The 14,314-nt window shown below is 47.6% G+C and overlaps 1 protein-coding gene and 1 long non-coding RNA gene across 5 annotated transcripts in view; both read right to left on the bottom strand.

Moving 5' to 3' along the window:
- NCAPG2 (non-SMC condensin II complex subunit G2) overlaps positions 1–10,585 on the bottom strand; it is a 50,999-nt gene extending 40,414 nt beyond the window's left edge. For 2 of the 4 annotated variants that reach the window (XM_074315026.2, XM_074315025.2), the window contains exons 1-6: positions 10,495–10,585; positions 8,729–8,848; positions 5,815–6,003; positions 5,380–5,494; positions 3,706–3,860; positions 1,982–2,116 (exon numbers count right to left, since the gene is read on the bottom strand). In XM_074315026.2, the coding sequence (XP_074171127.2) occupies positions 1,982–2,116; positions 3,706–3,860; positions 5,380–5,494; positions 5,815–6,003; positions 8,729–8,827 (693 nt within the window). In that variant the 5' untranslated portion in view covers positions 8,828–8,848; positions 10,495–10,585. Of the gene's footprint in view, positions 1–1,981; positions 2,117–3,705; positions 3,861–5,379; positions 5,495–5,814; positions 6,004–8,728; positions 8,849–10,202 lie in introns of all 4 variants that reach the window. The other 2 variants (XM_019742524.3, XM_019742523.3) reach the window with 2 other exon arrangements.
- A 1,588-nt stretch (positions 10,586–12,173) lies between these two features.
- LOC141567691 (uncharacterized) lies at positions 12,174–14,167 on the bottom strand. The gene is made up of 3 exons (XR_012490512.2): positions 13,288–14,167; positions 12,855–13,080; positions 12,174–12,752 (listed from the first exon to the last, which is right to left on the bottom strand). It is a non-coding gene; the product is annotated as an uncharacterized LOC141567691 (long non-coding RNA).
- Positions 14,168–14,314: the final 147 nt, after the last annotated feature.

The following is a 14,314-nucleotide window of genomic DNA, read 5'->3' as shown; positions in this document are numbered from 1 at the left end:
AAATGGCATACATGTAGCATGTAACGTTCATTTGCACGCATGCTGCTGACGACACACACACCTAAGCCAGAGTATTTCCTGCCGAGCGCACAGAAGCGCCCTCAGGAACTGCCCCGGAGAACGGCACCACTGCCTTGTCAGTTCCCCAGCACAGCACTGCCACGGACACGCAACACACAGTGACACACACTGCTGGGCAGCCATGCATGAAACAGGCAAGTTAAACCAAGCATTTACTGCAAGTAACTTATCAGGAGAGTATCAGATATTTATCGTTTACCAAGCATGACTGGAAACTGACCTAACCAAATTAATGATCGATTAGGACACTAAGTTGTTTTCTTAAATTCAAAAGAGTACATCAGCTAAAAAAAAAGAGAAAGCTTTAACACTCACGTGTATATTTATGTCTATGCTATATACTTGCTCTTTATATAGAACTTAAACAAATGTAATTCATCACCTGTATGTATAAGCCAATATAAATAAAGTCTGCCTGAATCCACTTTTAACTTCTTACTCTCCCCCAGATTTCCTAACAATCTTGGACATTCTTAAGGCACAGGCCACACATCCAACGTCTCTTCTAAGCCTGGTGATGTGATAACAGTAATAAGCACATTCCCTAAAATGCCAGTGTTGCTTTTAGAATTAGTTAGGACTCTATTGATTCAACCCAAATATTCTGCAAATGAGGAAAACAGGAGAACGCATCTCATATACAGCAGGAGGCACTGCCAGCCTGGGCTAAGGCTCTGCACGCATCACCGCATGTCTCCTCACAGGAACCAGTGAGAAACCAACTATTGTTCCCGCTTTACAGGAAGAAACGCTGAGGTTGAATGTAGTCTGACCAAGGCCACCATCCATGAAGTGAATGAACAGGGATCTGAAAATAGCCCATCTGACCCCAGCAGCCAAAGGTCTTGGTCATCATGGTCAGTAATCACACATGGCCCTTGACCCTGGAGGGCTGCAGATGGTGCACCGGACTGGGCCAACTGGGTCAAATTCTGTCTCTACCACTGACCAGCTGGACCGGAAGCAAAGTCTTCATTTAGGGGCTTCAGCACTGGGACTCCTCCTCCTCCCCTGGGGAGTCCTTGCCCTGCTCCCCCAGGGAGGAGTGAGATTTCCTCCTCCGTGTCGAGCCCACGAGCAAGCCAACCCAGAGGCCGCGTGGCACAACAGAAGCAACAGTGTTCCCTGCACCCCGAGCCTGGCAGCGCAGTCACGTTCAATAACCACCACAGAAGGGCTCTCAGACGGCACAACACCCCTGCCAGATGGCCAGGCAGGCCGCTCTGGAACCTTTACTTTTCTAGCAGCCACGCTTAGAAAAGTAAAACAGATTAACTTTAATAATCCATTTTTGTAAGCCAATATATCCAAAATATTATCATGTAAATAATATTTACATAACAAATTACTGAGACATTTTACACTTTTTTCATACTAAGGTTTGAATCCGTGTATTTTACACCCAAGAACACAACAATATCACTGGCCACACCTCACGAGCTGAGTGGCCACCAGGATGGACATTGCAGCAGAGCGTCAGAAGCCTCGCCTTGGGTTTATTGGATGGGAGCAAAAAGAAGTCGAGAATACTGTGTGATGATGGTTCCGAGTACCTGCCACTTAACCTGGAATGAGGGTGAGGGTCAGCTCTAATCCCTGGGGAAGTGCTTTCTCCACCTTATTTTAATCACTCTTAATTTATAATGCAATCACAGTTCCACCAGGATTCGCACAGTCACCTGTTACTACCTGATTTAATGATGAAATAAGCAACAACTTGTAAAATGTTTGCTTAATACTGCCAAGCAGTAAAAAGGAGGTGAATCTTAGCTTGAACGCTAAGATGACTCTTTCATTAAAACACTGTATACCTGACATACAAACAGCAACTACACGAACTTAGAAATAACATCCATGAAAAAGCAGTTCACAAATAGACCAAAAAAGAAATTTTCTTTACCTCTTCCTTCTTGATATAATTAACATTTATGAAGCACTCAAGTAGCATATTTTTAATTTCTCTACTTTCCTCCAAATCATAATCAAAGCAATATAAAGCTTGATGAATACGCCAAAGCCGACATATGTCTGCTCCCTAGGAATGACGTAAAAAAGAAAAATGTTAAGAGCTTTTTAAATAAAAAGTTAGGTCATATTTCAAATTAACTATAACAACACTTTATATTACAAATAACTACAACTCCAGATTATTCATCAAAAAGGAAGAATGACAAGAGAAAACAGATTTTAAAATTTGCAAATGTCACTTGCGACCCTAGAGAGCACTTTTGTAAAACACAGGCAAAAGCAAGCGGATCACGGAGCCAGAGCTGAGCAGCAGGTTCCTGCGATGGTGGAGCCTGAGTCTGCAGCCCGGGGGCGCGGAGCCCCATCAGGCTGGGGGGCAATAAAGTGTAACTGAGGCAACTGAGAAGCCCAACTTTTTATTTTAACTTTAAATTAAATTTAAATAGCCCCATGCGGCTAGTGGCAGCAGCGCAGGTATAGGCCATTAGAAGACATTAAGTCTTGATTTAAAGGCTAAACACAAATGGCCGGAAAAATAGATTTTAGAAAGACAAATCAATGATGGCTTAAGGATAAGTTCTAACATAAACGGGGGTTTTCAGTCGCTCCTATAGCCCACAGGAAGTCAAAGAGCTTGCTGAGGGTGCAGCCAAACAGGGTCCTCAGTGCCACAAAACTGACTGCTCCTTGGAGGCCACCGTGAGACACTCTCACACTCATGGCAGGAACATGAGTGGGTCTAAGCTTCACAGAAAGCTGCTGGCAACGTGCACGAAAAGCTCCAAGTTCAAGAAAAGGAAAACAGGAAAAAGAAGGAAAGAAAGAGCTCCAAGTTCAAACCCGCTGACTGATCTATGAATTTCATTTCTAGAAATCTGTCATAAGGAAGGACATACACGAGACAGGAACGTCAGAAAAAAATTCCTACTAAATATCCCTAACAGAACAATGATCACCTTGGGTGATGGGGATTATGGATGATTTTTATCTTCCTTATTTTCCCTTTTCTTCATTTGCCCAATTTTCTAAGATGAACATTAAGTATCTCTTGTGGTCTTGATCGGGGGGGAAATGTTCCTTTTCTGGATTTCTGAACTGTATACCAAAGATTAAAGGACAGAAACAGCCCACGTTCCATCCAAGCTCCAGACACGCTCTCCGTGGTCCCCAGGCCTGGGCTGCAGCCTGAAACGAGCCCCCAACCCTCACGCTGCGGCACCTGCACCTGTCTCTGGGGGCTCTGCCTGAGTACTCCTGCGCCAGGTGTCCTCCACAGGGCGCGTCCCATCCTGTCCAATCCCGCGTGGGCTCTGCCTCTCTGAGGACCACACCGACAGGCAGCTCCCCCCAGGCTTCTGTCTCAGTACTGCTGCTCCCCTGCCTTGAACTCACACAAGGTGGAAGTAGAAGAGTCACCTTGCAACCCTCAAGTGACATGAGAGAGGACGAGGAAGACGAGGAGAAAGCTTGCACACAGCCGGCTGCACTGAGGAGTCACTGCCTCTCCGTGACTGCCAAGCCTGAACATCCCGCAATTAAAGAAACCCCGACTGGGAAAGCCACTGCGGCCAAGCCCCTCCTGAGAAAACACAGCTCCCACGTGACACAAACACACGCGCTCTTTAAGCCAGGTGCGCACTGAGAAAATGAACCCACTGTTTTTGTCTGGAGGCTCTTCCTTAGCAGCATGAGGAAAGCCGTCTTCCCCATGTCTTCTTTGGCAGGCAGGCCTTTCTCCCACCACGTAACACACAAGTCCTGAATGGAACTCGGCAGCTTTCGCTCAGATTCAGGCAGTGCGTACAAAATACCTGCGAGAGCCCAGTAAGTGATTGATCAGTAAGGCAAAGCACTATCAGTTCAGATTTGACAGTGTAGCGTACTGACTTATAAAGGTTTCCTAAGCAAATATCAGTTTATGTTTAACTTGCCAACGATGGACATACATACATTATAGGATACAAGCAGTGTTAATTAACAAATTGTTTTCCTGTTGTTATGAAAGCAAGCCCAGCAGAACAGAGGATTTCAGAACTGGAGACTCAGAGGGCAAGCTGCCCAAGCCCCTAATGTAAGAGGCAGATCTCAAGGCCCTCCAAGTGTAAATGAGACGACACGGTGGTGACAGTTCTCCAGAGTCAGGTCCGGTCTGCTAACCGAGAATCCACCATAGCCATCCCTCTGTATGCTGGCCTCAATTTCTGACTCATGGGGGAAAACTCGTAAAAGCCACCACGAAAATGAATACAAGAACTGCAGTGCTCTTATTAACAGAAAAGCTCCTGAGTTCAATGAAAACACTAACAAGGTGCTCATACCTGTAGCCCACAGGTATCTGAATGCCTCTCACTAAGGTAAAGTTCCTGAGTTAACAGGAAGTTGGGAACAACCATGTGTTAGCACTGATCAGGTTACCAAACATTTATTTGGAGGCTGTGCAGATAAATATGCTGTTAGTAACATTTGCAAAGCACTTAGGAGCTATCTTTATATTGATTTTGGATGACGTCTTAACAAGACGCTATTTCAATGCAAGAATTCTGAATAAAACAGCATACTACACAGACACACTGACTCCAAGTGACACTGAGAATGAAAAGCTTGGTGACAGAACTTGTCACATAGAACTACTTACAGTCACACAGTGTGTGTGTGTGGGGGGGGTACATGGGTGATTTTTCTTAAAAATCATTACTTAAAATGACTTCTGTATCTGTAAAATAATTTTATATAGTACTTTACACTCACATCTTCTCATTAATTTAGTCTAGTGTTTCTGCTAAATCAATAACTACAGTTTTACACTAGTTAAAACTTGAAAAGTACTGTGATATAATTTTAGTAAAGGAAAACTCCCCTAAGAGTCAACAATTATTCCTTAGGCAATGTTCATGACATACTTAAAGAAAAAAATTAAATGTCACAAATGTTGGGTTACATTGAAACCATCTGGCAGTTGTAACTATCACCAGCTGAGAAATTTAGAATCAGACTATTTTCCCTTAATAAACTCTTAGCATTGGTCCTGTAGGTCAAGTAAGACATTCCTGAAAGACCTGCAAACCATGGCAGTTAGTTGCTCAGTGAGGCACATTACCACCGTCAGAAACATTTGTGTGCGGCTTCCCCTAAACTAATTACTCAGGACGGCTCTTGAAAGACTCCTCCTTTGCTCCTTTTCTGGCCCTCGTAAGAGCCTGACTGCGCGGTTATGACAACACCGCTGCTGCTGCTGCTGCTGCTGCTGCTGCACGGCCCTGGCTCCCTCTCACAGGTCATCACTCAGCTGCCCCCCTTCTAAATGTACTACGTTATGACAAGTCAACGTACCATTCAGTATCACAGCACATTCCAGTAAGGCCTCATAGTTCTCATGTTCATTTATTACAGACACAGACGCAAGAATCACAGATGTAATTGCATGAAGTATTTCTATGTTTCTTTCCTATAAATAAAAATTCCAAGTATAAGTGAATTAAAATCAACTTAGAATTCAATTTTTAAAAGAAATGTAAAAATTACCAAATTTATAAAGATCAGGCCACACTTGTAGCTTATTGTAAAAAGTGAATTAAAGCTGAATAGTCAGTTGTCCGAAAAGCACACCAACAATGATTACTAGATTCATAATGGTACAACGAGAAAAGGGTAAAACTACAACAAACTTCTAATATTCTTGACTTCTAACTTTAAATTTTTTCTTAATTTAAAATTCAATGATACACAATAAATAATTATATTTCATTTGTGAAGGACCAAAACTACCATTTTTGAACCATGGTCTGTCTCCATGTTGTCTCCACCCTGGGTCTCCACCGTCTGCCACCCATCCACAGGGCTTTCCAACAACACATCTGTGAGTAAATTCTTGAGTCTTTCCCATAGCTCTTCTTTCTGTTTCCTTGATAATTCATCTAGTAATTCATTTAGGTTGAAAGGGTCAGAAGCATCTTCCTATAAAACAAATAAAAAGTATTACATTTCAAATACAAAAAATTAGTTCCATCGTTTTTATAATGGCATCAAAAGAAATGTTTAAGTACTAACTCAGTTACAAGTTCAAGAGTTTGGTTGTAGTTTTATTAAAAGGGAAAATACACAGGTTATCAGGCAGAAAGTAGCAGATTCCTCCTCCACATATTCAGCTTGATTATCCTAATCCTTGGAGTTAAAATTTTCCCCCCACTTGGCAAAATCCTCCCTAAAATCCATCCATCCAGATGCCCAGCACCCCCGGCCTACCATCAGTTCACAGAAGTGTGCCAGAGCCCAGATGGTAATAACGCAGCCAGGCCAACTTATCGCACCCGAGTGCCTGGTCTCTACCCTGACTTGAGCCCTCAGCATCCACCTTCCAGTCATCTGTACACACCATTCTCATTAGCCAACGGGACTATTTGAGAGCCGCTCAACTATCCTTAAAACCCCTGAGCCAATCACCATTTCCTCTCACTCTGAGCAGATGACCTCACCTATTCTTTGACAAAGCAAATAGAGGCCATTATCAAAAGGGCAGAGAACCCAGCAGAGGGACCCCCTTTAGCCAACCTGAGCACCAAAATAGTGACAGTGATGGATTATAACCCACAGAATAAAATGAGAACCAATGAGGCTATATGGCGATACACACATACAAATAACAGCACTGGTACGCTGTAGAATGCCAATGGAGAAAGAGAAGAAAAACGGGGTTGGAAAGTCAGTTTCATAGTTGTTACCATAGTAATTGATTCCCGCAGGAGTTATCAATAATGCTAATCCCAGTGTGTGGAAGTACAGCAACGAGCAAGCAGGATAGGGAGCTCGTGTCAGCCACTTCCCAGGTGACCTATTCATTACAAAGGTGGAGACAGCAGCTTCACAGTGGAGAAATCGGGTGGACACCCCCTGAGCCATGATCAAAACTCACATCCCCAGTAATGGGGCACAGTGACACCACGTGCCTCCGCTGAGGACAGCATGTTCCTGCCAAAGCGTGGAGGATGCCTTTAATCAGATCCTCCGTCAGACAAACGCGAACTGAAGGAGATGCCACCAAATAAAACGGCTGCCCACAGCCTCCATAACTGTCAAGGTCATAAAGTACGGTTGAGAAATTCTCCGAATTAAAAAACTGAATGCAAAGTGCAATAGTGGACTGGGTCCTGGGTCAGGGAAAAGAAGAAGCATGAGCATGTGTCACTGCACCAACGTCAACTTCCCTGACAGAACACCATCTTATAATACGAGACCGTAGGAACGCATTTCTCTCTCATGAGGGAAAGTAACTGTCCATGTTACTAGCAACAGATTTACTAGCTCCTGCTCTACTTCTTAGTTATCACTAATTTGATTTTCTCCACATGATCAGAACAAGCGAGGCCTGGCTCTTGCGCCCAAGGTGACAGGAGGAGTCGGTGCCCTGAGAGCTGGGGGTCCTCAGAGTCCCGAGCTGGCTCCTTTTCTCTCATCACACCACAAGATGACCCCATACTAAGACTTACGCTTCCAGCTGGAGCCCATGACACACGGATTTGTCTCGAGCCCAGACCTCTTTCCTGGGCTTCAGACACACCTCTCCATCTGCCCACTGGACATCTCCTTGTGCATGTGCCCCTGGAGGCCATTCTACGTGTCCAAAATTGAGCCATCTCCTCTCCAGACCTGCCCTCTGTCCACTTCATGACCTCGCTAAATGGCACAAGGCAAAAACCAGGGACCCTCCTTGGCCCTTTCCCTGCGCATGCCCCATCAATTCAGTGCCATCACCCACCACCAGACAGCTCTCAAGGACACCCACACCTTCACGTTTCCATGTCCTAAGCCAACCCCCATTCTGAAGGGCATAGCCTCTTCCCGCTCTCCACCTCTTCTCTACCTCTCTTCAATCTAGTTTTCATGTGTAGCCAAAGGAATATTTCCAAAGGGCAACTATGATTTTTCTGTCTCTCTCTTTTGCCCGCTAGTTTCCTCTCCCTTTTGTTCCCTTGCACACAGGTCACTCTCTGCTTAAAGCCCTCACCCCCTGAGCGCAGTCTCAGCTCTTTTAGTGGTAAAGAAGGCCCCGGGGCTCGGGTCTTGCCCCCTCCTCAGCCCGCATCTCTGGCTCTACGCTCCGCAGTCCTCAGGCCTCACACACGCGCCTGCTCTAGTCTGTAAAATCGTGGCCTCCGACTCCAGCAGTCCTTCCCACGCCCTCTCTGACTGGCTCGTTTCTACGTACCTTCTGGATCACAGTTTCCACAGCCTGTCCACTGGGACGGGAAGCATTCCATGGCTGGATTTGGGATGCCCTCGCCCATATCCTTGCCACAGCTCAGCCCGCTCAGCCCTTACGTGCGTCTGGACCCACCCAACACTGTAAATAACCTGAGGACAGGTTATCTTGTTTTCCTGTTTCCTCACTATGCCACTCACACACATACAAAAGAACAATAAATATTTGTTAAGTAAACAAGCACAATGCATCACAGCACTCAGCATCCTCACAGCATCTCTCTTAGAAGAAAGCAGGACAGAATTTGTGAGTAGTTGTCCATCAACTGGTCTATATAAGTACAGTTTGTTTTATTTTTCAAAATAAACCTTGGTCCCTACAGATTCACTGAGATGACTATATTTCATTTACAGACATAATGATTTTAGAAAAATGTTTTACATTAACAGTCAAAATCACAAGAAAGCTAAACATAAGACTTACAGCAAGTTGAACAAATTGCAAAAATTCTCCAATCTGCTCCTTAGACACCGCTTGTACAAATGTCTCACGCTTTTCCATGACCGATGAACTGTGTTTCATATGGCATTTATTCTGTGAACCCTAGTGGAAAACACAATCATTCAGAAACTTGCATTTGCAAATATGTAATCTGGTACTGACATCCAAAACTGCAAGAAAAATCCTCTACCACCTATGGTAGACAGTTTCTGACAATATTCTGACATAAAACAAGTTATGATACCTAAAAAACAATTCCCTTATTTTCATTACTGAGGTAGTACCAACATAACAGGATATTGTTTGTTAATGAAACTGCCAACTAAGAAAAGAGACACCCAAACGGCCCAGGAGGGCATCCTCCTTAGTGCCTAGGAAGATGCTCGGGCAGGTCTGAGTCAGCTCAACGAGAACAGCCTGACCCCAGCTGCCAACTCCTGGAGTCTCCCTCTCCAAAGGGCCACTCCTCCCAGCCATAGCGGCTTGTTGATCCGCGGTGCAGGGTCACCTGGGAGCTCATCAGCCTGGGCGTCAGGTGTGCCCAAGCACAGCACACTCCGCCCCACCCTTGCAGGGAACCAGAGCTCAGGGGTTTGGGACTGTGCACAGCCAGCTCCCGTGCGTCCGCCAATAAGCCCTATTTTCCACTTACACCACCTGTACTGGCAGAGCCCTGTCTGAAAGACACCACGATAAACAGCCAAATGATGGAATATACCGCATGTTGCCATGTATAATGCACACTTTTTTGCCCAAATTTGTGAGGGGAAAATAAGGATGAGCATTATACATGGGTAGTGCTAGTCCGCGTCCCTGAAAGTCTGGGCCAAAAACGTGGGAGTGCATTACACACGCCCAACGTGGTATATGTTACAGGCCCCTTCACTTTAAGAATAAATGAAAACCTGCACCGTTACAAATAGAGCAATATGAAAAATTACTGCTACCCACGGCAATAATTATGAGGACAAGGAGTCATCTGACACACAGAACCCCAGACCTTAGGGTCTAAATCAAACCGGCGAAAGCACAAAACTTCGCCACCTAAGTGCCACTGAAGTGTGGCCACCTCGTTCCTCGGCCGGGGGCCAAGCAGCCCTGGCTGCCTCCCGAGAGGGGACCGATCCACCCATCGGAACAGCAGCAGCCTGCCCCGGACGCGCGGGGTCGGCTGGCGTGCGTGGACCTCCGCCCCTCCCTGCAGGGCTGGGAACTCCCCTGGTGCTATTTCCAAGTGCGCACGGCCTCCCCCGGCTGCTCCCTAAGGACAGTGGGGACAGCGCGGGGGTCACTAGTTCTCCTCCGACACTCAGTCGACCTCCCGGAGTGGCACCGCTGTGTCTCCTGCACTGTTTCATGCAGGTGTGGCAGCAACTAAGACGAGCTAAAAGGCAGACCCCGCCGCCTTGCCACCAGCCCTCCCACCCACAAACCTCCACCGGAGCCAACGCTTCACCTCAGAACTCAGAGCTGCTGACAGCACGTCCCCGGGGCACAAACCGGGAACTGATCCTCTGCGGGTCGGTCCCGGGCCGGGCGGGGTCCTCTCCGGGCTCAGTGCCGCGAGGAAGGCGCCGGCGTCGGCGCTCAGAGCCCCGCTGCCCGCCTCTGCCGCGCCTCCTCAGAGACGCCAGCCGGGCCGTAGGCGCGGACGAGGCCCACGGGGAGGCTGCGGTGCTGGGGGCCCGACCCGCCGTTTCCCGGCCCCCTACCGGGCGCCCTTCGCTGTCCCGCACCGCGGCGCTCACCTCGTCCTCGGGGTCCGCCGTTTCCCGCGCTCGGAACAGATTCAAACCCGCCCGCCCGCGCCCGCGCCCGCGCCGCGCTCCGCCCGCCTGCGCGTCACCGTGCGCCGCTCTCGCGAGAGCCGGGAGCGCCTGGGTGGGGCCGCTAGAGGGCGCTCGCCCCGCCCACCCACGCTCCGGCCCCTCCCACAGCCCGCCCCGCGCTCCGGCCCCGCCCACAGCCCGCCCCGCGCTCCGGCCCCGCCTTCTCCACGCGAGCTCCGATCCTGGCAATTTTAGTCTGACGTCAAAGTCGGTTTTATCATTGGCTTAAGCGGATGCAGTCTGACATAGTTATAAAGACTGACTCTTAAAACTGTCACATCACTAAATACATTCAATGAAATCTGAATACTTGATCAATTGGATACCTGTTATTTAGAACTCTTATTTCCATCCCGTGTCTCTCTCATAATTCTGTCTTGATGTGATATCTATTTTTGCTGTGCAGTCTATGGATCCTGTCTCCAGCAAAATTATATATAAATTGATTTTTTAATATTGTGTGACCATAATGCTCTACATTTGACAACTTTCACATTTAGTGGGGATATAAATAGATCAAAACCAAATTAATTATAAAGTTTGTTAAGTATGGATTAAATTTGAAACTAAAATTTTGTTGAAGCACGCCTCTTAATGCTATGGTTAACACTTTTTTTCCAATCAATTTGTGCTTCCAAAAATGAATCTTCTAGTCTGATTTTCATGTTTATAGGTATAAATACTGAGAAAACTTGTTCACATAAACAAGGGGCAGAAATGAAAAACTAATAGCAACATCCTCAATTCCTTAAGCACATTTTAGTTAGATGCCAAAAACCACACACTGATTATCATGAATTTCTTTTAACTTAATTTATATCAGCTAATAACTTGATTGGGCTGCCCTTCCATTTTTGTTGAAAGCAAAAACTTGGAAACAACCTGAATTTCAAAAAAATTTTTTATCCAGTCATTTGACATCATTCACTTTGTCAGTTTCTAGGAAGAATACCAAAAAACCTTTACCCAGGTACATTAAATTAGTATTAACTATATTGGTTACTCTTCCATTTCAAGGTCCTTCGTCAATACCATTTTTTAAAAATAGCTTTTATCACTTGCTTTCTATGTTTTCCCCACACCTTGGAGAGCTACATATTTAAATCACTCAACTTATGGAGACTGTCTTCCAAAACAATTCAACTGGTAAATTTGGGCCTCCCGGTGAAGCTTATCAGCCTAAGCAGAATTAACTGTCAGAAAAGTCTGGAGGAGTATGACAAACTCCTGAGAAATAGAGTGTGTCTCCCCCATCCAGTTGGGCTATCAGGGAAAACTCAGGGCCACCTGGCCTCACCCGGTGCTTCCTCCTGCAGAGTCAGGGCCTGGAAGAGGACTGTCACCATGACCACTCCGGGGGCTGACACTCCACTCATTTTGTCTTGTGAGGGGTAGGGGGAGCCCCAGAAACCCAGGGGTCCTGACATGCTCTGTGCTCCCTGTTCAAGCCTGTCACACACAAAGGTCAGACTCCCACACCCCCAGTCATCTCCCCACAGGCTCTGCCATAGGCCTTATTCTTCCCCTTCTGTTACTCACCCCTTCTGAAATCCTCAGTCCATTGACAGCCAAGTCCCACGTGCTCAGCCTGATGTCTGCGGGACCCCCACCTCCGTGCCCCAGCCACCCTCTGTGAGGACTTCCCCCCTGCAGCTACATCTTTCATTCTTGAACCATCCAGAGTGGATTCCGTTTCTGAGTGAACCCAAATGAAGTGGAGGTATCAGGGAGGTTGGGGTGGGAGCCACTGTCTGGCCATCTGATGGAAATGTAATGGGAGCCACAGATTCAAGTACGGACCCCCAGTAATCACATAAGAAAAGGTAAAAATCAACAGGCTGGACAAACTTTCATCATGTGCCTTATTAAACCAATCAGATCAAAAACATTGCATTTCAACAATACAAAATTATAGCCTTTTTGAAGCTGGGGCACTGGTCCGTTAGAAGGTTGTAGCCCTGAGGCAGGCAGAAGGGGGACCCCTGAGAGCACGGGAGTTCTGACGCAAGACAGCAGGGGTTCGGTGTAGCCAGTGACCCACTTCACACGGAGGTGCCAACCCTCGGCTGCCTCCTCCCCTCTGAGCAGCACCCCTCCCCCCCGCAGTCTGTGATTCAAAAGGCACCCGCTGTTATCAGCTTCCTGAATAGCCTCCCAGAAATAGCCAGAAATATTTTCTGCCGAGTAAAAAAACACAAAATTTGTAATTTAATCATAATTGCAACTGGGAAAATAAGCTAAAACAGCAAGTGGCCACTGCTAACAACTTAAAAACTTACTATACGGCTATTACAAGGACCATTTCTCAGCCATTCTGGCGGCACCTGCAGGTGGAGCGGCGTGAAGGGCCAAGCGGTGGGTCCCTGGCGGCTGACGCTCCCCAGCGGCTTGAGTCACGGATTCCGAGAAAGAGAGGAGGGCTCCTGGCTACGCAGGAGGCGGTGGTGGCAGGAACACGTCCTTTCTTTCTGTGGTTTTACACTGTACTATCTCTAAAAGTTTGAACTTGGGAAACGAGGGTGTATTTGAACAAAAATTAAAGAAAAGGCAGAGGTAATGGAAGCTCAAGGCCCACACTTGCCCCGGGACCCCTGGGAACGGAACCGACAGGCCCCACAAGACACCTGCTGCACCCGATTGAGACACACCCCCCCCCCCACAGGGAACCGCTGGGTGGGGGGAGGGTGAAGGCTGGGCACATCCTAGGCTCACCTCCTTTTGTCACCCACTCAGTTGGGTGGAGACACAGCGGAAGGTGAAGTGAGACTGCTGAGCCGGGCTGGGAATGGGGCGCACAGATCAGAGCCCTTTGGACTCTGGGGAGGTCCCGCGTTTATCCTAGGTTCTCCTTCAAGACCATTCCCGGCCTTTCCTTCCAGGAATTTGCATGTACCTCCGACGTGGTGACCTTGGAAAGCTTGAAGGGGAGGTGAGCTATCCACCTTCCTCTTCCTCCTGGGTCCTTGGGGAGGGTTAGCACCTCCCAGGGCAGGGGTGGGGTCTCCCCAGTGGGTAACTCAAGGAGAGAGGGATGGTCCAGGGCAGAGCCTTCTCAAGGGCATGTTAGGGTTTCCTGAGCTGCTTATAAACAATAGGAAGCGGGCGGGGTGGGGGGGGTGTGTGGGTGTGGGTGTGGGTGTGGGTGGTGGCTCAGGTGGTTGGAGTACCGCGCTCCTAACCCCGAGGTGCCAGTTCGATTTCCGCATGGGCCAGTGAGCTGCGCCCTCTGCAGTTAAGATTGTGAACAACAGCTCCCCCTGGAGCTGAGCTACCGCGTGCTGCGAGGAGCAGCCTGCCTTGAGCTGCTGACTGCCTCAGCCAGGGGGAGCGCAAGGCTCATAATACCAACAAGGGCCAGGGAGCGGTGTCCTACACAACTAGACTGAGAAACAAGAGCTTGAACCAGAGTGGGGTGGGGAGGTGGAAGAAGGGGGGAAAATAGGAAGCCTAGACTTTCTCCGGGACAATGAGGCCAGAGGATTGGGGGACCTAATACGCTGGGTAATATGCTGGGCATTAGTATTTCTTAATTAGCATCAGGATCCCCTGTGATCCAAATGTAAAGGTTGGAAGCGGAGCTCAGAAAAGATGGAGGAGGAAACCTGAGTGGCACAGGCATCAAATAAAAAATGCTGTTGTCCTGGCTGATGCTGACCTCACAGCGACTGAGCACAGGGCTGTGGGCTCAGGCGCCTTGTCAGCTTCCTTCCGAGCGAGACAACCAACACAGGAGATGATC

The sequence above is a fragment of the Rhinolophus sinicus genome, chromosome 8 (genome assembly GCF_057876585.1).
Source record: "Rhinolophus sinicus isolate RSI-liver-muscle chromosome 8, RSI-T2T, whole genome shotgun sequence".
Taxonomy (NCBI): Eukaryota; Metazoa; Chordata; class Mammalia; order Chiroptera; family Rhinolophidae; genus Rhinolophus; species Rhinolophus sinicus.
Note: the sequence above shows the minus strand (reverse complement) of the source record. Positions and strands in the feature narration are given on the sequence as shown.